The sequence below is a fragment of the Trachypithecus francoisi genome, unplaced genomic scaffold (genome assembly GCF_009764315.1).
Source record: "Trachypithecus francoisi isolate TF-2019V2 unplaced genomic scaffold, Tfra_2.0 Lachesis_group16, whole genome shotgun sequence".
In the NCBI taxonomy this organism is placed as follows: domain Eukaryota; kingdom Metazoa; phylum Chordata; class Mammalia; order Primates; family Cercopithecidae; genus Trachypithecus; species Trachypithecus francoisi.
Window position 1 is genome coordinate 48,626,277 of NW_022681461.1, and position 25,955 is coordinate 48,652,231.

Here is a 25,955-nt window from a genome sequence, read left to right on the forward strand (position 1 = left end):
CCACACTGTATTTTTTGCCAGGTTCTTGTTAGGAGATGGAATGCATTTGGTCGATATAACTACTAGACTTTTTGACTATTTTAATTGTCTCCATCAGTCTTTCTATGAGCCAAGTTCAGTGCAAAAATCTATAAATACATGTAAGCATATTTAAACCATAATTCATTTGTTTTATTCTTCATCTTAAATATGCCAATTTAAAGTTTATTATTCCTACCACTAGGGTTTTATGAGAGCAGAAATCCCACATTATATATATTTAGTACATTCTACATTCAGTTTTCCTTAAAGAAAACTACCCCTCATGGTTAAAACTGATTACTTGTAGTATCAAAAAGCATGTCTCCAAAAGCTGATATTTCAAAGATGATGGCCAGTAAAATATGTTAAGTATTTTTCAAAACAGGTAGGTTATCATTTTCTAAATCTGACTTTTAAAAGGGTCAAGCATAGTGGCTTACACCTGTAATCCCGCCACTTAGGGAGGCAGAGGTGGAAGGAGAGCATGAGTCCGGGAGCTCCATACCTGTCTGAGCAACTTCAAGACCTGCCTGGAGAATGAAGGGCAAGACCCCATTCGCCACAAAAAGAAAAAAAAAAAAAAAGACCAAAAAACCCCACAAAAGGGTCAGGAAGTGTAGTGGTTTCATGGACCAATTTATAATTAAAAACCAAAAACTTTGTAGATGGTAACTCTCTATACAAATCATTTGTATTAGCATACTTGTGGAACAAGAGGTTACAATGACTGCTTGAGTTTCCACTCTTGCAGCTGGATGATCCCAGATGCATTAGGGGTTCAATGGATGTCTTGAACTATGCTTGAAATGTTTTCGGTTCAAACAAAGAATGTTTTGCCAAATCCTTCTTCCCCTTAATTTTTAAACATGCATATTTCAAGGGAAATTTGATTCATATGTTTCTGATTCATTTACACTTAAATCATCAAAATGTTATTTTGTAAAAGCTATTTGATGTCCAAGAAGCTTTCTGAACCTGTTTTATAAGTTTTCTTAAGTCCTTTTTCTTGAAACAGGAAGTTGCATTTTGCCAAGTACAAATAAACTCACACACTAAAAAGGTTCAAGTTCAGTGTCCAACTCTGAACTCCAGGTTTTAAGAGCATTCTCAATTTAGCAAAATATATTTTCCCACCCCTACAAAAATATAGGTGGAAGGAAAGACAGGAGTGATAAAACTGAGTGAAGATGTTCTTAAGCATTATTCTTCCCAGAGCTATTTCTCTAGTTGTGAAACCATAAAACTTGTAACAGGTGTTCTTGAAGCCATTAGATACAGATGAATTGCAAATAAGAACATCTGTCTGCATGTTGATTCTCTATGATGTGTCTAAATATGTTTACTGTATTTGTCACAGAAAACAGAACCTAAAGGTCTTAACATTTTAACTTCATTGTTTTACCTTTGACTGCCTTTAGGTCTTATTTGTTTTAGGAAAGGTGGGAAGAACCAACACAATTTATTGAACAGAAGGGAATCACAGGAGACTCTGTAGAGGTTTTATGTCTGTACTAAGATGATATTGCATTATCAATTGAAAAACATAGTTGACACTTTTCTCAGAATTGGAAAAGTGCAGAACATTTTTTCTGGTTCATATTAAGAGGTCTCTTAATTATATCTTCCTCTCGTTAAGGCAGAGGTGATTCAGCCTGACCCTTCTAGCTGTTTCACTTGTGTAGAAAAAGGAGACAAAGGAAATTTTAAGAGGAGTTTGGAACCATTTCAAACAATTTCATCAATGTTCTGCTGTATTGTATTTCAGTATAATAAAGTACTGTACCTTCAGTACAATGTACTCTATTTCTTCTGTACTACTGAGTAATCAAGTGACTCCTGGGATGATATGTATTATCAAATGAAAATACTGTATTTAAACATTGCTAAACTGTCCGTTCAACTGTAGACACTCCCATGCAATGACCAGGAACTTGTAGATCATATAAAGGTAGGTTTATTAAACATGCTAAGCAGGGGAGAGCAGAACCTTGGCAGAGACTCTATCATATCTCAAGTGGGGAAATTTAAGGAAGGCTACGTGTAGAGTTTGGGGGCAGTTGTCAATTATAGAGTTGTCTTAGGGCAGAAGTTAGTAAGTGAGGCCTAGGCAGATATTGGTAGAATTTGTACGTTAGGCAAGTGGAAGTCTTGTCTTTGGAATGTGAGTTCATTAAGAGTTAATATTAAACCAGTTTCTCTGTGCTCTAGAACATATGGTCTGAAAGGAGCTGGTATTAAACATTTAAAGTTGTTTGTGGCCAGTTGCAGTATCTCATGCCTGTAATCCCAGCAGTTTGGGAGGCCAAGGCAGGTGGGTCACCTGAAGTCAGGAGTTCGAGACCAGCCTGGCCAGCATGGCAAAACCCCGTCTCTACTAAAAATATTTAAAAAATGAGCTGGGTGTGGGGACATGCACCTATAATCCCAACTGCTCGGAAGGCTGAGGTGGGAGAGCTGCTTGAACCTGGGAAGCAGAGGTTGCAGTGAGCCGAGATCACACCACTGTACTCCACCCCGGGAGACAGAGCAAGACTCCATTTCAAAACTAAAATAAAATAAAATAAAGTAAAACAAAACAAAATAAAGTTAATTTGTATTGTATGTCATGGTTTGAAGCAATTTACCTGTGTTGTAATTCATAATATAGTTTTGCTGGTTGTAGTTTTTGTTTTATTTTACAAAATAAACAAGTAAACAGCCTGTACAGCACATATGTTTATTTATTTATGGATCTTTAAAAATTTAAACTGCCTTCTATTATCTAAAAAATTAATAAGTAGTAAATTTTAATCATACTCTTTTCAGACAATATTCCAAATGTTAAGCCTTGCTGGGTGCCTGTGTATCTATACGTATGTTATATACATTATTCTTTTCCTTTACTACTACGTTTTATTCACTCTGAGAACACATAATACTAACCCTGAAATGTCTTTTACATTTTTTATTGTATTTTAACAATTTCATGTTCATCCTAAATGAATATTTGTTTCTACCCCACATTGCCTAGAAAGAATTTGTGCTCCCTCAATTACCAGAGCTTTATATGCTGTTTAAATAGTATCACTAACGTTTTGGAAAAGAGTCAAAATTTTCAATCCTGTTCTTAGAATGCTTATTTAAAGGTAAAGAGATTTTCAGAGAAAGAAACCTTATATAAGAGTACTCTTGCTATGATAATGTAGTTAACAGGGAACTGCTGAAGGCCACATGGAAATCCTTTATTTAAAACAAAAAAATTAGAATAAAAGCCTTTCTACAGCTGGAGAGTCGATGACAGTCTTCCACAGTAAATTTTAATCTGAAGGCTTGTGGAATAAGATAACCCTATCAAAAAGCCTTTCCAAGGGATAGGCAATATTTGCCTTTTTAAAATTAAATCTTACTTGCTTTTACTGAAGTTTATTATTCATTAGTTAATGGCCATTGTTAGCTACAGTTTTACATTTTAAATTGCCCTTTATGAAACTTCATCAAAAAGATTCTTATTTTTCCATTGATCTGTAACTATAATTTAAAACTCAAATTGAGAGAATCTGCTAATACTTCATCCCTTTGTCTTCTGTGGCCTCATTAAATAATCATAGTAATAGCTACCATCTAGTCAGTATATTCCTTGTGCGGATATTTGGCCAGCATGAGCTCATGAGCTTCTCACAACAACCTTGAGAGCTGTGCAGAGTTATTGTCTCTGTTCTAATACAAGACTAGGCTTCCCTGTGTTAGAATAGGGCAGTAACTCTGCACTGCATTGCACCCACCCACTCATCTCAGGAGGAAGTCCATGCTCTTTCCATTCTGCTATGCTGCCTTAAGCCAAAGCAATTCATATATAAATGGTTTCGTATTTTTTGTTCCCCATGTTTAATTCTGGATGCTATGCAGCCTAAGTCCTAGACAAAAAGTTACAACTCCACAAAAACTTTTTGAATGAAATTATTATAACTTTTTACTGCTAGTTATTCAAATAAAGAATTGTCATAGCTCTCAATATCAGAACTGAAAGAGACAAATAATTTCAACTAATCCTCTGACATTACTAGGTTCTACTTACGAGGAAGTCAAAATGATAGTACAACATGGAAGAATTCATGAACCAATAAATAACTTTCAAAAAATGTATGTCCCAACTAATCAGAATATCTATTTCAAGCCAGTTATTTTTCCATTTAAACTCAATCAGAAAATGTATTTTGAGGTGATTACTTTCTCAGATTTCTACATTTTGAAAGCCAAATAATTATATAAGCTCTGAGATGATATTATAAGTTCCATCTGCCATGACCAGGACATTTGTTTTTCTTTCTAAGATCTAAGCAGACCATATAGCTGCTCTGGTTTCGTATTGGGGGTATCCTCTTAACCTTTGTTTGTCCTTTCTCTCTTTTTTCTCCAGGACTGCCCACCAGAAGCAGGTGATTTCCGAGCTCAGCAATGCTCAGCTCATAACGATGTCAAGCACCATGGCCAGTTCTATGAATGGCTTCCTGTGTCTAATGACCCTGACAACCCATGTTCACTCAAGTGCCAAGCCAAAGGAACAGCCCTGGTTGTTGAACTAGCACCTAAGGTCTTAGATGGTACTCGTTGCTATACAGAATCTTTGGATATGTGCATCAGTGGTTTATGCCAAGTAAGTGCTGATTTGTTTTCATTCAACTTGTCCAGAAGGTTTCAGTGTCTTTGTGTAAATGGTTTACATAGTCTCACTCTCTGAATCACTCATATTTATGCTTTTTAGAGCTTATAAGTGGTGAAAGATTTGAAAATTAAGGTGTGATTTCAGTGAAAAGTACAAGGTGTTGTATTGCATGAAGGAAAAGTGTACTAGAGTTATTTTTCTTTCCCTGAGTGTCACTTGAATATAAAAGACTAAAAATTTTTGAATAGTGTTTGTCAATTATGTACTAGACTTTGAAATTACCCCCATATTGGCTATTCCTGAAGTGTGTGTGTGTGTGTGTGTGTGTGTGTGTATTTAGAAGCCTTGATTTTCATTTACTCAGTTTCAGAATAAATCAGGTAAGATCAATTCTAAAATCCCCAAGTAAACTACAGGAAAACTTGCTACTTTACTGTAATTTCCATTGTACTGAAAATTCAAACAAACTGCAGAGAAAGTCATGAAAGAGCCAGCTAGGTTGGACTTAAGCCGGTTAAATCTTTAAAACAGGATTACAAAAAGGTTTGATTTCTGGTATCCATCCATTCATCAATGTCTACTTTATGTAGGGAATTAGTAAGGTGAGTAACAGTTTGTATGTTTGTCATGTCTTTGCCATCTTTATTTTCAGGTCCACTTTTTGGATTAGGATGACCAGTCTAGTTTTTGGAGCAAGCAGTTGCTATTAGTTTTCTGTGTGCTATATTTGACTGTATACTTTTATATTTCATGAAGCAGACACAAAATTTTGAGAATATTTGCCTTTTGCAATATGATATCAGCTGAAATTTTCTCTCTTCAGATTCTGTAATATCATGGCTAGGAATATAAGAGAAATATAAAATATGTTTTAGTAATTTGTTGTTTCAAATTCATTTTTTTTAAAACTTAACATCTATATTTGGATGTAATGGCAAAAGCTATAGTGTACATGACTAGAAGAGATCTGAGATGTCAGGCAAGGTTTTATGTATACAAGAGGGAAACAGACATAGTCAACCTTCATAAAGTTTAAAATCATGAAACAGAGAAACTGGTGTCATATAGGAGAATGCAGATGATGAAACATGTCTGAAGCTTTCCTTATATACAAGAGATATATGAATTTCAGGTGTAAATTCAAATATGAAATTTTACTATTTTAAAGCTAGGAAGGGCCTTAAGACTTATTCAATCAACAATCTAAAAGCAATATATCTGAACAAATCATTTCTGATGTTTGCTATTCACTTCCTCCTCTAGGACTCTTAGTGGTATTGAAATGGAATTATGGAATCTGAAAAAAACTTTAGGAATAGTAGAGAATTGTAAAGCAAATAGATTTAGAAAGGGGGCTGTGTTGTAGGGAATGGCAAACAAAATAATAATAACTCCCTATGTATGTATACTGTTTGAGTAAAAGCAAGGAAGATTTCCGTTTTAGAAGTGGAAAAACTGAGGACCAGAAAATGTACATAATCTTCTGAAAGCTGTATGTTTTGTCATGCCAGAAATCGGACTAAATTCCACATCTCCTGAGATCCAGTTCAATGTTATTGCTACTATATTACCCTGCTGAATGAACCAAAATAAACAAGACAGCTCAGCAAATTAGGTTTCATTTGTTTCTTTTGCATGGGAGTTCAATGTGGCATATTTTTTCCTAAACTAATCCTGCCAGCAGGCCTCATGTACCTTAGCAACTGAAAGATAATCCTATCTTAGTTGCTAAGGAATAAATTTCATATATAATAAATATAGAGTGATAGTACTGGACTTTGGGTTACAAGTATAAACATGCTTTAACTTAGATTCTTATGAGTGCGACAGATTTGGGAGCAAATGTAAATTATACCGTATTTGAAAAGCATTGTGACTTATACATAGAAATAATGACTGGTTATTATTATTATGTTCTTCATTTATTTGTCTTGTTAGAGGCAATCATGTAGTAAAGGTGATGGAAAAACAAAGATTGCATTTAAGCACTAACAAGACATTTAGTTTGGCTGGAGAGCCAGATAAGACCTAGCTCTGCAGTAAGAAGAGGGAGGTAGTTTGGGAGAGAATCATGGAGGCTTGAATAGCAGACAGGACCGTGGTAAACCATGGATGACCAAGAAAGACTTTAATAGTGAAAAGACGTAATCAGAGCTCTACTTTAGAAATATTATTATAGGCCAGGCACAGTGGCTCACACCTTTATTGCCAGCACTTTGGGAAGCCGAGGAAGGTGGATCACCTGAGGTCGGATGTATGAGACCAGCCTGACTAACATGGAGAAACCCCATCTCTCCTAAAAATATAAAAATTAGCTGGGCATGGTGGCACATTCCTGTAATCCCAGCTACTCGGGAGACTAAGGCAGGAGAATCACTTGAATCTGAGAGGTGGAGGTTGCGGTGAGCTAGAGATCTACACTCCAGCCTGGGCAATGGAACTCCATCTCAAAAAAAAAGAAAAAAAGAAAGAAAGATTATTATAGCTACTGTTGCAAGAAGCTTGAAGTGGAAGGCTCCGGAGGGAGAGACCAGCTTCACTGGAGGCTTTTACAGTGGGAAGTGAGGCAAGGCATGAGCTTGGGCCAGGACAATGATAGCAGGAACAGAACGAAAACTGAGTCTAAAACCAGGAAGGAGTTTTCATTTTGATTATAACAGAGGGTAGAAAGTAATAAATCAAACACGCTCAGAGGATCAAAAACTGCAATGTAATATGGATTTGTAAGGGATGTCATCTTGGATTCTGTTTTATCACTACCATCACAGCCTGTGTCTTCATGATTAAAACCTATTTAAATTTTACAAAACGAGTAGAGAAACAGAGGATGAGAAGATGATAGAGGAATAAAGATGAAATACTTACCTGCAGTATATACTCTTTCAGAAGAACAAGGGTAAAGATAGCAAAAGAAAAGTTGAAAGACACCGCTACCTCAAAAAAGAATTTAAATCTATAAATTCCATTCTACTTAGACAATAATCCTTCATTTAAATTGCACCTGAATATTGATGATAACTATTTTCAGACTTTGGCAACAAACATTGAGGAAAAAACCTTATTTTTATTTTTTTTAAAACATGGTCAGTAATCTTAAAGCTAACTTTTATTTTATTATTATTATTTTTTTGAGATAGAGTCCCGTTCTGTTGACTAGGCTAGAGTGCAGTGGCATGATCTCAGCTCACTGAAACTTCCTCCTCCCAGGCTCAAGCAATTCTCCTGTCTCAGTCTCCTGAGTAGCTGGGATTACAGGCACGTGCCACCATGCCCAGCTAATTTTTGTATTTTTAGTAGAGGCGGGGTTTCACCATGTTGGCCAGACTGGTCTCGAACTCCTGACTTCAGGTGATACACCCACAAATGTGCAGTTTTCATAAATGGCTTCTCCTAGTTTCCTGAAAAAAAGTCATTTCCCCTGCCCTATTTTTCCCTTTTCTTCCTTGTCTACCCTATTCATTAGGGATTCTTAGCTTTTTCTCTGGTTTTATTTTTGTTTTATTATAATTTCGGGGGGTAAACTGCTTCAAATATTTTTGAGCATAGGTAGATATAAATCACAAACTACAAGTAAATGAATATTTGGATTTGCACATAGTCTTACCTTGATAGAAAATGACAGCATGGCTATAGAGATTTGTCATTCATATGCACTAATTTATTTCAAGTATACCTGTTTAATACTCTTCAAAGAGCCACATTCTCAAGACTGAGTCTTTAACTGTTAAACAGAATCATAGAGTCCTGGACTTTTTAGAGCCAGAAGATAGCTTAGCAGTTCACAGATACTGCTTTTACATTGAGAAGGAAACTGAGACCTGGAGACTGTCCTGAGATCAAGAATAATTTGGGTGACATGTATTTATTGTAAATTTGCTTCAGGAAAATTCCAGAATCATCACTATTTGTAATATATACCTAATTCTTACCTGGTAATAATACAGCATCATACGAGGCAGTAGTAGTAATGATAATAGCTTCCATTTTTGAGTGACTACCATATCTAGGTAGTTTTTTTTTTTTTTCAAATATTCACAGTTCTGCGTGTTAGACATCATTATCCTTATTTCACAGATGAAGAAACTGGAATCTCAGGTCGATTTTATATCTTGCCCAGAGACTCCCAGTTCTGAGTTCAAAACTCCTATTCTTTCCAGTGAGGCCAGGTATATAGAGGCTCAGACCATTTGGCTATCAGAATCACCTGGAGAGCTCTTAAAAGACACAAAAGGCCTGTCTTCCAGAAATTCAGATTTATTAATTCTATGTATTGAAGACACCTTTCTTACGTTCTATCATGGCCAGATTCACTTAGATTGGAAAGCAGACAGAATTTAAAGTCAAAAGACATGAGTTGGGGTCAGGCGCTGTGGCTCATGCCTGTAATCTGGGCATTTTGGTAGGCTGAAGAGGGCGGATCACCTGAGGTCCAGAGTTCGAGACCTGCCTGGCCAACATATCAAAACCCTATGTCTACTAAAAATACAAAAATTAGCTAGGCGTGGTGGCAGGTGCCTGTATTCACAGCTATTTGGGAGGCTGAGGCAGGAGAATGGCTTAAACCTGGGAGGCAGAGGTTGCAGTGAGCCGAGATTGTAACACTGTACTGCAGCCTGGGTGACAGAGCAAGACTCCGTCTCTAAATAAATAAATAAATAAATAAATAAATAAATAAATAAAACATGAGTTTGAATCTAGCTCCTCTTTAATGAACTGTGTAATCTTGGTCAAGTTACGCAGCCTCCCTAAGCTCTATTTTTCAATCTGTGGAAAATGGATTGTCTCCTAGACCATAGTGTACCAAAGTGAGATAATACATGTGAAAATGTTTAATAAAGTGTAAAGTGCTGTAGAAATGTAGAAGACTCTGAAAATTTTGAGTTGGAAAATATATTAAACTAGTGGTTCCCTATATAAGATTTTATAACTCTGTAACGTTTCAAAAAACTTTCCAGGATGTGACAAAGTAACAAACTTCTTAATTGGTTAGGTAGTGACTTTAGAAAAACAAAAAAAGACCTCCTACTATGTACTATCCCCATCATCACTTCACAATTGAAACGTTCATCACAAGAAAGTAGTAAGAAGCTAATTTCAGAATAAAAGACAATTCTTTGAACTGGAGATAGTTTGCCTTATGAGAAAGTTACTACCCCTTACTTTACTCTTTTTTTTTTTTTCCAGAGCACAGAAATTGTCACTAATAGCGCTTCACAGCCCAGCGTTTGAAAGCAGGGCCTTTGAGATCATCTAGTCCAGTCCCAGGAAATCATTGTATGATTTTCCCTGGAGTCTATGGCTAGTTAATGACAGACTAGCGGTCAGAGAGTACTGGTGTTTATCAACATTTTCTAACTATGCTCCCTACATTATTTCTTCAGTTTATCCCATGGGCTCAGATTTTGTCTAGCTGTAATTCTGTCATTAATATTATGAAAACAATAGGTTTAATGAATATACCTTTTCAAACCACTTTCTCCTCCTTTCTCTCCTTTTCTCCCTCCTAGAATCTGATAATCGTCCCCGGGGGGTCATTGTGTTATCCCTCTTCACCTTGCATCTCAGACTGAGAAACACTGGGATTCTTATTTGTTCATTATCATTCCAGACTAGATGAAGTTGGAGAGAGGGCTGAGCTAGGGAAGCAATTTATCATTGTATGAATAGTTAAGGACAGAGGCTCTGGAATCATACCATCTAGGTTGGAATCTAAGCTCCACCACTCATTGGCATGTGCCTTTGAGCAAGTTCCTAAGCCTCAGTTTTGTCATCTGCAAAATGAGGATAATAATTTTAAGAATAGGATTAGAATGAAGATTAAGTAATCAAATGCATTTAAAGTGCTTACTATGAGCTTGGTAAATACTACTAGTATTAATTGTACCCAAGTTATTTCTTATCTTTTTCTTTTTCTTCCTTACAGCCTTTCTGAGTGCATGATTTAATATGGTTAGACATACGAAAGGGGTGCTGACTTCCCAATGAATGAACAGACTCTGTTAATTTCTTATTGCAGTCATCTTTTGTAAATAGCTCCACATTGTCCAATTATCAACTCCTGATCCAGGGCAGTGAATTACATCCTGTACAGAGTTAATGAGCCATCACAAATAGGATCAGTTCTATTAGTACTGCTGTTATTCATTTATTTTCATTATCCAAATTACCCCTATTTATATTTGTTGTAAAGCACAAAGCTGGTTTCTGTTTTAAATGTATTTTTTAAAAGAGTAGCATAAATTTACAGATAGAACATCTGCTGCTGTTAAAAATAATTTTGAGGTTATTTTGAAAGCAAATAGAGAAAAGTATGTTTTATTTTCATAATTAATAGAATTCATCAGCTGATACCTAATATATATCAAAAGAAAAAGTATGATTATAAACAAGCCTTTTATCATGAATATAATATTGCTTATTGCTATTTCAAATAATTAAGCATTTCAAAAAGGAAAAGAATTCCTTTCAAGTAGTGCCTTATATAATATTATTTTTAAATGAATAATACAGTACAGAAATAAGCAATAAATTGAATCACAGAGTTTTGATGTCTATACTTTATTCTGGCAACATTAAAATGAACCATACTTCTAACAAAGAAATTCTTTTCATTTTTAATAATTCCTGTGGTGAGTAGTTTGGAAATGAATTGAATGGAATGATTACTTCTCCATCTCTGTCTGTGACCTAAGTCACTAGTATCAAATGTCCTCCAGTTATTCCAAAGGTGATGATGTCAGAAATAAGGTGTTGGACATTTTTTTCTTCTGTACTTTATAATCTAATTCCACATGGAAGAATGGTGTTGCTTAAAATATTTAATGCACAGTCTTTCTTATTCTCCTCTTTTCGTAACATAGTAAAGATAAAACTAACTACTGCTCACTAGTTGAATTTCCTTAGTTTCGGAATCTTGTTTTTGCATTCTTCCAACAATCTGCTCTATGTTGATTATTGAGGATATAAAATTGATTGAGATCTCTTTCCATAGAGATGATACATTTTTAGAGTTATTGTGAAAAACTTTAAAAAATTCATTTGTCTGACAAATTTTACTTAGGGATTAACAGTATACTAAATACTGAAAATACATTAATGGATAAGAAGGACAATCCCTGTCCTTCCAGAATTTTCACTGTGAGTGGAGATAAGTAAACAGGAAAGTGTACTGTAGTCACTATACTATATTCCCCTCACTGTAAATGGGGAGCTCTTTCTAAAATACAGATTTGGTTGATTTCTCATCTGCTTGAATCATTTCAATTGCATTTTTTTTGCTTTCAGGTTAAAAAAAATCCCAAATTCCTTTACACGGTGTCTTAAAACAACAGAAATTTATTCCCTCACAGTTCATGAGGCCAGAATGCAAAAATCAAAATGTCATCAGAACCATGCTTTCTCTGAGGCTCTGGGTGGAATCCTTTGCCTCTTTTGCCTCTTCCTAACATCTAATAGTAGCCATCAAGCCTTGCTGTTTCTGAACTTGCAGCTGCATCACTCTAATCTCTGCCTGTGTTATCAAATGGCATTCTCCCCTCTATGTCTGTGTCTTCACCTCTTCTTATAAGGACGGCAATCATATTAAATTGGAGCCCACCCTAATGGACTATGAATTCATCTTAATTTGGTTACATCTGCGAAGATTCTATTTCCTTAAAAGGTCACATTTATAGGCATCAGAGGTTTTGATTTTAGCAGACACAGTTCAACCCATGACAGCCAGCTGTCTGACTCCCAAATTTACGTCCTTCCCATGTGACAAATATTAACGTGATCCCAATATCCCAAAAGTTTTAACCCATTTCAGCATCAACTCTAACTCTAAAATATTATTAACTCAAAAACTCCAAATTCTATCAGCTGAATCACCTATGGCTGAGACTTGGATGTGGTGCATCCTGGGACATCATTTGTCTCCATCTGCGCACACTTGCAGCCAAAAATAAGTTATCTGCTTCCAAAATGCACCAGTGAGACAAGAAGAAGTAGATTCCCATTCCCACTCAAAAAGGAAAAAATACAAAAGAAAAAGGGATCATAGGTCCTAAGCATGTCTGATACCCAGCAGGTAAAAAGTCCACTAGTTTTCAAGGCCTGAGAGTAATCCTTATGGCTCAATGCTTCATTCTATGTGCCTGCCAAGGAGGCAGTCCTGCCCTCTCACCTCAAGGAGGTAAAGTCAGCCCAGGCTTCTGCATCTGTGGCTCAGACCTCAGAGTCATTCTTCTCTCACTTTGTCACATCTCTGGAACATTTATTCTAGGTTGTCAGTATTTCTGCTGGTATGAAATTCTCAGAAATCACATCAATCTTTCTTGCAATTAACAGGCATCCAAGCCATCAAACAAGGGGGTCGTCTACAGTTCTTTCCGGAATAACTGCATCTCTATTCCTGGCTTCTGCTAAGATGTTTGAGAGATTCATGAGTCACATGCCTAATTTCTTTAGCACATGGTTATCTAGCCATAACCTTGGCCCTGTCACCAAAGCACACTACCTGAATAAGCTGAAAATGTTTCAAATAATCAAGTGCTTAACAGTTCATCTCTCAGTTTATCTCTTTGCTCTCACGTTTTACTATAAGTACCAAGGTGAAACCAGGCTGTAGTCATCCATACTGTGTTTGGAAATCTACTCAGCTAAGTGCATAAGTTTATTGTTTGATATGGTTTGGCTGTGTTCTGACCCAAATCTCACCTTGAATTGGAACTACTACAATTCCCACATGTTGTGGGAGGAACCCAGTGGGAGGTGATTGAATTATGAGGGCTGGTCTTTCCTGGGCTGTTCTCATGATAGTGAATGAGTCTCATGAGATCTGATGATTTTTAAAAAGCGAAGTTTCAGGCTGGGCACGGTGGCTCACACCTGTAATCCCAGCACTTTGGGAGGCCGAGGCGGTTGAATCATGAGGTCAGGAGATTGAGACCATCCTGGCTAACATGGTGAAACCCCATCTCTACTAAAAATACAAAAAATTAGCCAGGTGTGGTGTAGGGTGCCTGTAGTCCTAGCTTCTCTAGAGGCTGAGGCAGGAGAATTGCTTGAACTGGGGAGGGGGAGGTTGCAGTGAGCCAAGATCGCACCACTGCACTCCAGCCTAGGCGACACAGTGAGACTCCATCTCTAAATAACATAAAGTAAAATTAAAAAAAAATAAATAAATAAAATAAAAAGGGGGAGTTTCCCTGTACAAGCTCTCTTCTGTTGTCTGCTGCCATGCGAGACATGCCTTTCACCTTCTACAATGATTGTGAGGCTCCCCCCAGCCACATGAAACTGTAAGTCTAATAAACCTCTTTGTTTTGTAAATTGCTAGGTCTTGGGTATGTTTATAAGCAGCGTGAAAATGGACTAATACAATAAATTGGTATCAGTAGAGTAGGGTGCTGCTGAAAAGATACCCGAAAATGTGGAAGCAACTTTGGAACTGGGTAACAGACAGGAGGAAAAAGTAGTTTTGTGAGCTGGGCCCAGAGTCCCCATGCTGTGTGCACCCTATGGACTTGGTGCCCTGCATCCCAGCTGTTCCAGCCATGGCTGAAAGGGGTCAATGTAGAGCTCGGGCCGTAGCTTTAGAGGGTGCAAGCCCCAAGCCTTAGCAGCTTCCATGTGGTGTTGAGACTGTGAGTGCACAGAAGTCAAGAATTAAGGTTTGGGAACCTCCACCTATATTTCAGAAGATGTATGGAAACACCTGGATGCCCAGGCAGAAGTTTGCCACAGGGGTGGGGCTGTCATGGAGAACCTCTGCTAGGGCAGTGCAGAAGGGAAATGTCAAGTCGGAACCTCCACAGAGTCCTTACTGGGATACTACCTAGTAGAGCTGTGAGACAAGGGCTACCATCCTCCAGACCCAGAATGGTAGATCCACTGACAGCTTGCACTGTGTGCCTAGAAAAGCTGTAGACACTCAACACCAGCCAGTAAAAGCAGTCAGGAAGGAGGCTGTACCCTGTAGAGCCACAGGAACGGAGCTGCCCAAGACTACGGGAACCCACCTCTTGCATCAGTGTGATCCAGATATGAGACATGGAGTCAAAGGAGATCGCTTTGGAGCTTTAAGATTTGACTGCTGTGATGAATTTTGGACTTGTGTGGTGCCTGTAGTCCCTTTGTTTTGGCCAATTTCTCCCATTTGGAATGGCTGTATTTACCCAATGCCTATATCCCCATTGTGTCTAGGAAATAACTAAGTTACTTTTGATTTTACAGGGTCATAGGTGGAAGGGACTTGCCTTGTCTCAGGTGAGACATTGGACTGTGGGCTTTTCAGTTAATGCTGAAATGAGTTAAGACTTTGGGGGACTGTTGAGAAGGATGATTGTATTTTGCAGTATGAGAAGGGGATGAGGTTTGGGAGGGGCTAGAGTGGAATGATGTGGTTTGGCTGTGTCCCCACCCTAATCTTATCTTGAATTGTAAGTTCCACAATTACCATGTGTTGTGGGAGGATCCTGTTAGGAGATGATTGAATTATGGGGGCAGGTCTTTCCTGTGCTGTTCTTGTGATAGTGAATGAGTCTCATGAGATCTGATGGTTTTAAAAAGAGGAGTTTCTCTGCACAAGCTCTCTTCTCTTGTCTGCTGCCATGTGAGATGTACCTATCACCTTCTGCCATGATTGTGAGGCTACCCCCAGCCATGTGGGACTGTAAGTCCAATAAACCTCTTTTTTTCGTAAATTGCTCAGTTTCAGGTATGTCTTTATCAGCAGCATGAAAATGGACTAATACCTCGCTGAAAGTTCTACTTTCCACTCAATGGCAGAAAATGACACAGCCAAGTTCTCTGCCACTGTATAACAGGAATCATCTTTCTTCCAGTATCCGATTAAATGTTCATCATTTCTTTCTAAGGCCTCACCAGTTACCTTTAACATCTATGATGGTTAATTTTATGTGTTAACTTGACCAGATTTAGGGATGCCTAGATAGCCGCTGAAGCATTGTTTCCAGGTATGTCTTTGAGGGTTTTTTTGGAGGAGATTGCCTTGTGAATCAGTGGACTGAGTTGGTAAAATTTGCTTGATATTGGTGGGCACTGTCCAGATGACTAGGGGCCTGAAAGAAACAAAAAGATGGATCCATGGATGATGCAACAAGAAGGTCCTCACCAAATGCCAGCACCTTGATCATGAATTTCCCAGTCTCCAGAATTGTGAGGAAATAAATTTCCATTTATTATAACTTACCCAGTCTCAGGTATTTTGTTATAACAGCACAAATATACTTTGGTAACATCTATATTTCTATCAACTGCCTCTTCGATCTAGGTTTTTTTCTATGAAGCACCTCAAAATTCATTCAATCTCTACCCATTATCCAATTCCAAAGCTGGAAAGTGACATTTCATAGAAATTCATTTATTTTGTAATATTTTATTTTTGTCACCTTGGCTGGTTTTTTTGTGTATTCAAGTATTATTTTTATTCATGGAAGGGGTTCTTCTGCTATATTGACATTGTTTTCCATCTTGCTATTCCATTTACGAAGTGAAAGTTTCTATAGCTTAATAAAAAAACTTTTTTGAAAGTTGTATCTGTTTAATTTTTCCTTTGAAATTATCCCAGAGATGCAAGATTGGTTCAATGTACGCAAGTCAATAAATGTTATTCATCACATAAACAGAACTAAAGACAATAGTCCCAGATGCAGGAAAATACTTTTTATAAAATTCAACATCTCTTCATGTTAAAAATTTAATAAACTAGATATTGAAGGAAAATACCCAAAAACATTAAGAGTCATCTATGACAAGCCCACAGCCAACATTACACTGAATGAGCAAAAGCTGGAAAATTCCCTTTTAAAGCCAGCACAAGACAAAGATGCCCTCTCTCACCACTCCTATTCAATATCATATTGGAAGTGCTAGCCAGAGCAATCAGACAAGAGAAAAAGATAAAAAGCATCCAAATAGGAAGAAAGGAAGTCACACCGTCTCTATTTGCAGACAACATAACTCTCTGTCTAGAAAACCACATGGGCTCAACCCAAAAGCTCCTTAAGCCAATAAACAACTTCAGCAGAGTCTCAGGATATAAAATCATTGTACAAAAATCATTAGCATTCCTGTACACCAACAGCCAAGCTGAAAGCCAGATCAGGAATGCAGTTCCATTTATGATTGCACAAAAAGAATAAAATATCTAAGAATACAGCTAAGCAGAGAGGTGAAAATTTTCTACAATAAGAATTACAAACCATTGCTCAAAAAAAAAAAAAAAATCAGAGATAACACAAACAAATGAAAAAACATTCCTTGCTCATGGATAGGAAGAATCAGTATCATTAAAATAGCCATACTGCCTAAAGCAGTTTACAGACTCAGTGTTATTCCTGTCGAACTACCAATGACATTCTTCATAGAACCAGAAAAAAAACTATTTTAAAATTTGTATGGAATTTTTAAAAGAGCCCCATAGTCAAGGCAATCCTAGGCAAAAAGAACAAAACTGGAAGCATCACATTACCTGACTTCAAACTATACTACAGGACTACAGTAACCAAAACAGCATGACAGTGGTACGATAACAGACACATAGACCAATGGAACAGAATAGCCCAGAAATAAGACCACACACCTGTGACCATCTGATCTTTGACAAAGCTGACAAACACAACCAATGGGGAAAGGACTCCCTGTTCAATAAACAGTGCTGGGATAACTGACTAGCCATATGCAGAAGACTGAAACTGGACCCCTTCGTTATTTCATAGACAAAAATTCACTCAAGTGGATTAAAGACTGAAATGTAAAACTAAATACTATTAAAAGAAACTCTGGAACACAACATAGGCAATACCATTCTGGACATAGGAACTGACAAATATTTCATGACAAAGATGCCAAAAGCAATTGCAACAAAAGCAAACATTGACAAATGAAATCTAATTAAACTAAAGAGCTTCTGCACAGCAAAAGAAACTATCAACAGAGTAAACAGATAACCCTACAGAATAGGAGAAAATATTCGCAAACTATGCATCTGACAAACGTCTATTATCCAGCATGTATAAGGAACTTAAACAAGTTTACAAAACAAACCACCCCAAGAAACCCCATTAAAAAGTGGGTAAAGGACATGAACAGACACATTTCAAAGACGACATACATGCAGCCAACAAGCATGTAAAGCTCAATATCATTGATCATTAGAGAAATGCAACTCAAAATCACAATGAGATACAAGGTATACAAGGTGTAAAGACCAAATTAGAGTAACTGGGGTATCTATCACCAAAAACATTTACCTTTTCTTTGTATGGGGAACATTACAATTCTTCTTTTCTAGCTATTTGGAAATATATAATAACTTATTGTCACTATAATTTTCCCCACTGTGCTGTCAAATACCAGAACTTATTCCTTCTATCTGGGTTTGTATACTCAATAACCAACTTCTCTTTATTGTTCCCCTCTTGCTTCCCTTACCAGCCTCTGGTAACCACCATATTACTGTCTATCTCAAAGAGATCCACTTTTTAGCTCCCACATATGAGTGAGAACATGCAATATTTGTCTTTCTGTGCCTGGCTTATTTCACTTAATGTAATGACCTCCAGTTCCATCTATATTGCTGCAAATGACAGGATTTCATTTTTTCATTTTTTATGACTGAATAATATTCCATCGTGTGTATATATCACATCTTTTATATCCATTTATTAATTGATGAACACTTAGGTTGATTATATATCTTGACTATTGTGAATAGTGCTGGAATAAACATGGGAATGCAGGTATCTCTTTGATGTAGTGATTTCCTTTCATTTGGATATATACCCAGCAGTGAGATTGCTGGATCATATAGTAGTTCTAGTTTTAGTTTTTTGAGGATCCTCCATACTGTTTTCTATAATGAGTGTACTACCTCACATTCCCACCAATGGTGTGCAAGTGTTCCTCTTATTGTGCATCCTTACCAGCATTTGCTTTTTTTTGTCCTTTTGATAATAGCCACTCTGAAGTGAAATGATATATCACTGTGGTTTTGATTCGCATTTCCCTGGTAATTTGTAATGTTGAGCATTTTTTCACATGCCTGTCAGCTGTTTGTGTGTCTTCCTTCAACAAATATCTATTCAGGTCTTTTGTCCATTTTTTATCAGAAATTGTTTGCTTCTTTGCTGTTGAGTTCCTTATATACTCTGGTTATTAATTCCTTGCCAGATGGATAATTTGCAAATCTTTTCTCCCATTCTGTGAGTTGGCTCTTCCGTTTTTAGTTGTTTTCTTTGCTGTGCAGAAGCTTTTTAGCTTCATGTAATCTATTTGTCTGTTTTTGTTTTTGTTTTCTGTGCTTTTGAGATCTTATCCAAAAAATCTTTGCCCAGACCCTTGTTGTGGAGCTTTTCCTTAATCTTTTCTTCTAGTAATTTTACAATTTCAAATCTTACATTTAAGTCTTTAATCAATATTGGGTTAATTTTATATTTAGTAAAAAATGGGGATCTAATTTTATTCTTCTACATATTGATATCCAGTTTTCCCAGAACCACTTCTTAAAGACACTATTCCTTCCCCAGTGTATATTCTTGGGATCTTTGTTGAAAATGGGTTGGCTCTTGGTGCATGGATTTATTTTTGGGTTCTCTATTCTGTTCCATTGGTGTATCTGTCTGTTTTTATGCCAGTACCATGCTGTTTGGGTTACTATAGCTTTGTGCCATATATGTATGTATGTGTGTGTGTGTGTGTGTGTGTGTGTGTATAGTTTTTTTTTTGTTTTTTTTTTAGATAGAGTCTTGCTCTATCGCCCAGGCTGGAGTGCAGTAGTGTGATGTCAGATCACTGCAACCTCTACCTCCTTAGTAGCTGGGATTACAGGTGTCCACCACCATGCCTGGCTGATTTTTATATTTTTAGTAGAGACAGGGTTTTGCCATGTTGGCCAGGCTGGTCTCGAACTCCTGACCTCAGGTGATCTGCCCACCTTGGCCTCCCAAAGTGCTGGTATTTTAGGCATGAGCCACCACACCCGGTCTTGTTAACAACATTAATTCTTCTAATCCATCAACAGGGAATGGCTTTCCATTTTTTTGGTGGCCTCTTCAATTTCTGTCATCAATGTTTTAGTTTTACTTATAGAGATCTCTCACTTCTTTGGTTAAATTGATTCTAAGGTATTTTCTCTTTAGTAGCTATTTTAAATGGGATTGCTTTATTGATTTATTTTTCAAACTGATCACTGCTAATATATACAAACACTACTGATTTTTGTATGTTGATTTTGTATCCTGCAACTTTATTAAATTTGTTCACAAGTTATAAGAATTTGGGGGGAAAATCCTGGGGTTTTTCTAACTATAAGATTATGTCATCTGCAAACAAGGATAATTTGTTGACTTCTTCCTTTACAATTTAGATGCCCTTTATTTTTTTCTATTGACTAATTGCTCCAGCTAAGATTTCTAGCACTGTTTAATAAAAGTCGTGAAACTGAGCATCCTTGCCTCATTCCAGGTTTTAGTGGAACGGTTTCAGTTTTTTCTGTTCAGTGTGTTAGCTATGTGCTTGTCATTTATGACCTTTGTCATGTAGAGGTAATTTCCTTCTATACCCAATTTGTTGAGGGTTTTTATCATCTACAGATGTTGAATTTTATGAAATGTCTTTTTCAGCATCTATTGAAATGATGATATCATTTTCACTCTTGATTTTGTTCATGTACTGTAACATGATTATTAATTTGTAAATGTTGATCATCCTTGCATCCCTGGAATTAATCCCACTTAATCATGGTGAATGATCTTTTTAATGTATTGTTGAATTCTGTTTGCTAATATTTTGTGGAGTATTTTTGCATATACGTTAATGAAGGAGGTTGGCCTATAGTTTTCTTTTTGGTTTTGGTATTAGGGTAATGTTGGCCTTATTGCATAAGTTTGAAAGTTTTCTCTCCTCTTTGATTTTTTTTGAATGTTTGGTAGAATTCAGCAGTGAAGTCATTGGGTCCTGGGTGTTACTCTGATGGAAGACCGTTTATTACTGCTTTGATCTCTTTATTCATCATTGATTTGTTCAGTTTTCTGTTTTCTCCTGATTTGTTGAATGTGTCCAGGAATTTACCCATTTCTAGGTTTTCCAATTTATTGTTACATAATTGTTCATAATAGTCTAATGATCATTTATATTTCTATGGTGTCACCTATAATGTTTCATTTTTCATCTCTGATTTTAATTGAGTCTTCTTTATTTTTTTCTTTGTTAGCCTAACTAATGGTTTGTTGATCTTGTTTATCTTTTCAAAAACTCAACTTTTCATTTTGTTGATCTTTTGTATTAGTTTTTAGTCTCAATTTCATTTATTTCTGCTCATATCTTCAGTATTTATTTTATGCTACTAATTTAGGGTTTGGTTTGTTCTTTTTTTTCTAGTTCCTTGAGATGCGTCATTAGGTTGTTTATTTAGATTCTTTATATTGTTTTGATGTAAGCATTTATTGCTATAAATGTCTGTCTTAATATCACTCTTCCTGTAACCCATAGTTTATGCTATGTTGTGCTTCCATTTTCATGTTTTTCAAGAATTTTTTTAAAGTTCTTCTGTATTTATTGACACAGTAAGCATTCAGGAGCATGTTATTTAATTTCCATGTATTTGTGTAGTTTCCAAAGTTCATCTATATTTGTATAGTTTTGAAAGTTATTGATTTCTAGTTTTACTTTGTTGTGGTCAAAAAAGATACTTGATATAATTTGAATAATTTTGATTTTTTTTTTAGATTTGTTTTGTGTCCTAATATATGGTTTATTCTGGAAAATGTTCCGTGTGTTGATAGGAAAAGTATGTATTCTGTAGCATTTGGGTGAAATGTTCTGTGAATATCTGTTATGCCATTTGGTCTAGAATATAGTTTAACCCTGATGCTTTTTTGTTAAATTTCTGTCTGGATGATCTGTCCATTGCTAAAAGTGGGGCGCCCTACTATTTTTGTATTGCCATCTATCTCTCCTTTTAGATCTGTTAAAATTTGCTTTATATATTTGGGTGTGCTAGTGTTGGGTGCATACATATTTACTATTGTTACATCCTCTTGCTGAATTAACTCTTTTATTATTACATAATGACCTTTGTCTCTTTTTACAGTTTTTGACTTAAATTCTCTTTTATCTGATATAAGTATAGCTACTCCTGCTCTTTTTTGGTTTCTGTTTGCATGGACTATCTTTTCCCATCCCTTCACTTTCGGTGTGTGTGCCCTTATAGGTGAAGTGAGCAGTATATAGTTGGGCCTTATTATTTATTTCATTCAGCCACTCTTAATCTTTTAATTGAAGAATTTAGCCCACTTACATTTAATGTTATTATTGGTAAGTAAGGACTTCTTATTGCTATTTGGTTACTTGTTTTCTTGTGATTTGGTAACCTCTGTCTTCCTTTTTTACTGTCTTTTTTTGTGGCTAAGTGATTTTTCTCTAATATTAGGTTGGTGCAAAAGCTATTGTGGTTTTGCACCATAAATTTTAAATCACTATAATTAGGCTCAAACACATTTTTATTAATCAAAATAGGAACCATTACAAACAACACATTTTGGCCAATGAGAAATAAGTTTGTTTATTCCTATAGCATAAAAATTCATGCTTCAGGATTTGACTAACCCTTGGAAAGCATTTTCTGCATCCTGCTGGTTGTGGAGGTATTTTCCCTGCAAAGAGTTGTCAAGATGCTTGAAGAAGTAGTAATCAGTTGGCAAGAGTTCAGGTGAGTATGGCAGATGAGGCAAAACGTATAGCCCAATTCATTCAACTTTTGAAGTGTTTTTTGTGCAATATGCAGTCGGGCATTTTCATGAAGAAAAATTGGGGTCTTTCTGTTAACCAATGCTGACTGCAGGTGTTGCAGCTTTCAGTGCATCTCATTGATTTGCTGAGGATACTTCCTTGAGATAATGGTTTCACCAGGATTCAGAAAGCTGTAGTGGATCAGATCAGCAGCAAAACACCAGACAGTGAGCATGACGTTTTTTCTGGTGCAAGTTTGGCTTTGGGGAGTGTTTTGGATCATCTCTCGGTCAAACCACTGAGCTGTTCTTCACTGCTTGTCATATGAAATCCATTTTTCATCACACATCACAGTCCAATCAAGAAATGGTTCCTTGTTGTTGCATAGAATAAAAGAAGATGACATTTCAAAATTATGATTTTTTTTCTGGTCAACTCATGAGGCACCCACTTATCAAGCTTTCTCACCTTTCCAATTTGCTTCAAATGCCGAATGACTGTAGAATGGTTGATGTTGAGTTATTTTGCCACTTCTCGTGTAGTTGTAAGAGGATCAGCTTCGATGATTGCTCTCAATTGGTTGTTGTCAACTTCTGATGACCAGTCATTATGCTCCTCATCTTCAAGCCTCCTTGAGTCCTTTGCAAAACTTCTCAATACCATACTATTTTGGTTACTATATCTCTGTAGTAAAATTAGAAGTCAGATAATGTGATTCCTCAGTTTTGTTCTTTTTGCTCAGGATAGGTTTGGCTATTCTGGGTCTTTTGTGGTTCCATGTAAATTTTAGGATTGTTTTTTCTGTTTCTGTGAAGAATGTCATTGGTATTTTGACAGAGATTGCAATGAATTTGTAGATTGCTTTGAATAGTATAGACATTTTAACAATATTGATTCTTCCAATCCATGAACATGGAGTCTTTTTTCATTTTTTGGTGTGTTCTTCGATTTCTTTCAGCAGTATTTTCTAGTTTTCATCGTAGAGATATTTCACTTCTTTGGTTAATACCTAGGTATTTTATTTTATTTGTAGCTATTGTAAATGAGATTACTTTCTTTATTTCTTTTTCAGATTGTTCATTTTGGCATATGGAAATGCTGCTGATTTTTATACATTAATTTTGTATCTGGCAACTTTGCTGAATTTGTTTAACAGTTCTCGTAGTTTTCTTGTGGATCTTTAGGTTTTTCCAAGTATAAGACTATATATTCTGCAAATATGGATAATTTGACTTCTTCCTTTCCAATTTGGAAACCCTTTATTTCTTGCTGCAGTTTGATTTCTCTAGCTAAGACTTCCAGTAGTATGTTAAATAACATGTTAGAAGTGGGCATCCTTGTTGTGGTTCATATTTTAAAGGAAAGGCTTTCAGTTTTTCCTGATTCAGAATAATACTAGCTGTGAATCTGTCATATATACTTTTATTATGTTGAGGTATGTTCCTTCAATATCCAGTTTTTTAAGGATTTCTATCATGAAGGCATGTTGAATTTTATAAAATACTTTGTCAGCACTTGATGAAATGGTCATATGATTTTCTTCTTGATCCTGTTGATAAGACATATCATGTTGATTGATTTGCATATGTTGAACCATTCTTGCATCTCTGGGATAAATGCTACTTGGTCATGATGGATGATCTTCTTAATTTGTTGTTGAATTTGGTTTGCTAGTGTTTTGTTGAGGATTTTTGCATCAATATTCATCAATGATATCGGCCTGTGGTTTGTTTTTTAATGTGTCTTTGTCTGGTTTTGGTACTAAGGTAATCTTGGCCTCCTAGAATGAGTTTGGAAGTTTTCCCTCCTCCTCTATTTTTCAAAATAGTTTGAGTAGGATTGACCTTAAATGTTTAGTTGAATTCAGCAGTGAAGGCACTGGGCCCTGGGCTTCTCTTTGCTGGGATAATTTTTATTATGGCTTCATTCTCATTACTTGTTAATGGTCTGATCCGGTTTTGGATTTCTTTATGGTTCAATCTTGATAGCTTGCATATGTCTAGGAATTTGTCTGTTTCTTCTAGATTTTCCAATTTATTGGCATATGTTTGCTCATAATTGCCAGTAGTGATCTTTTGAATTTCTGCAGTATCAATTGTAATGTCTCTTTTTTCACTCTGATTTTATTTATCTGGATCTTCTCTCTTTTTTTCTTATTCTTCTCTAAAAGTATGTCAATTTTATTTATCTTTTCTAAGAAACTATTTTTTTTTTGTTTCCTTGATCTTTTATATTGTTTTCCTCATTTTAATTTCATTTATTTCTGCTCTGATCTTTTTTATTTTTTTCTTCTACTAATGTGGGTTTAGTTTGCTCTTATTTTTCTATTCTTTATGATGTACTGATTTTTTTTTGAAGTTTTTCTTCTTTTTTGATGTAGGTACTTACAGCTATAAACTTCCGTCTTAGTACTGGTTATACTGTATCCCATATATTTTGTTATGTCATGTTTTCGTTATCTATAATTTGTTTCAAGACGTTTTTCAATTTTCTTGTTAATGTATTCATTCACCCACTGATCATTCAGGAGCATATTGTTTAACTTCCATGTGTTTGTATAGTTTCCAAAATTCCTCTTGTTATTAATTTCTAGTTTTATTCCATTGTGGTCAGAGAAGATGCTTAATATTATTTCAGTGGTTTTTTTTTTTTTAATGTTATAAGACTTGTTTTGTTACCTAACATATGGGCTATCCTTGAGAATGATCCATATGCTAAGGAAATTATGTGTATTCTGCAGCCACTGAATGAAATGTTCTATAAATATCTATTAGATCTATTTTGTCTTTAGTACAGATTAAGTCCAGTGTTTCTTTGTAGATTTTCTTTTTACCATTTCTTGTAGATGGTTTTGTCTGGTAATGATAAATTCCCTCTGTGTTTTTTTGTTTTTTGTTGTTTTTGGTTTTGGCGGTTGTTGTTTGGTTTATTTTTAGTCTGGGAAAGTCTTTAGTTCTCTTTCATTTCTGAAGGATATTTTTAGAGGTTACAAGCTTTTTTGTTGACATTTTTTTTTCCTTCACCATTCTGAACATATAGTCCCACTCCTTCCTGGCCTGCAGGGTTTCTAAGAAGTCTCCTTCCAGTTGTATTGGATCTCCTTTATAAGTTATTTACTTCTTTTCTTTTTCTGCTTTCAGGATTCTTTTTCTTTTAACTTTGTGAATTTAATTATATCGTGGGTTATTCTTATTTGACTGAATTTGATTGGTGACTTTTGACTTTCCTGTACCTGGATACTTACAATTGTCTTCAGGTTTGAACATTTTTCTGTTGCTACTTTTTTGAATATTGTCCCTACACCTTTCTTTCTCAGTTCCCTCTTTAATGCCAGTAACTCAAATATTTGCTCTTTGATGTCCTATAGATCCCATACATTTTGTTCATTCCTTTTCATTCTTTTTTTCTTTTATGATTGTATATTTTCAAAGAGTCCGTCTTCAAGTGCACTGATTGTTTCTTTTGTTTGATTAATCCAGCTGTTTATGCTCTGTCTTACATTTTTCACTTTATTCGTTGTATGTTTCAGCTCCAAGGTTGATTTTTTAAAATTAATTTC

General features: G+C 35.8%; 1 protein-coding gene across 2 annotated transcripts in view; it reads left to right on the top strand.

Annotated features, from left to right (window-relative positions):
- ADAMTSL1 (ADAMTS like 1) overlaps positions 1-25,955 on the top strand; it is a 979,130-nt gene that overhangs the window by 654,576 nt on the left and 298,599 nt on the right. For both annotated transcript variants that reach the window (XM_033237422.1, XM_033237423.1), the window contains one exon: positions 4,418-4,654. In XM_033237422.1, coding sequence (XP_033093313.1) covers positions 4,418-4,654 — 237 coding nt within the window. The remainder of the gene's footprint in view (positions 1-4,417; positions 4,655-25,955) is intronic.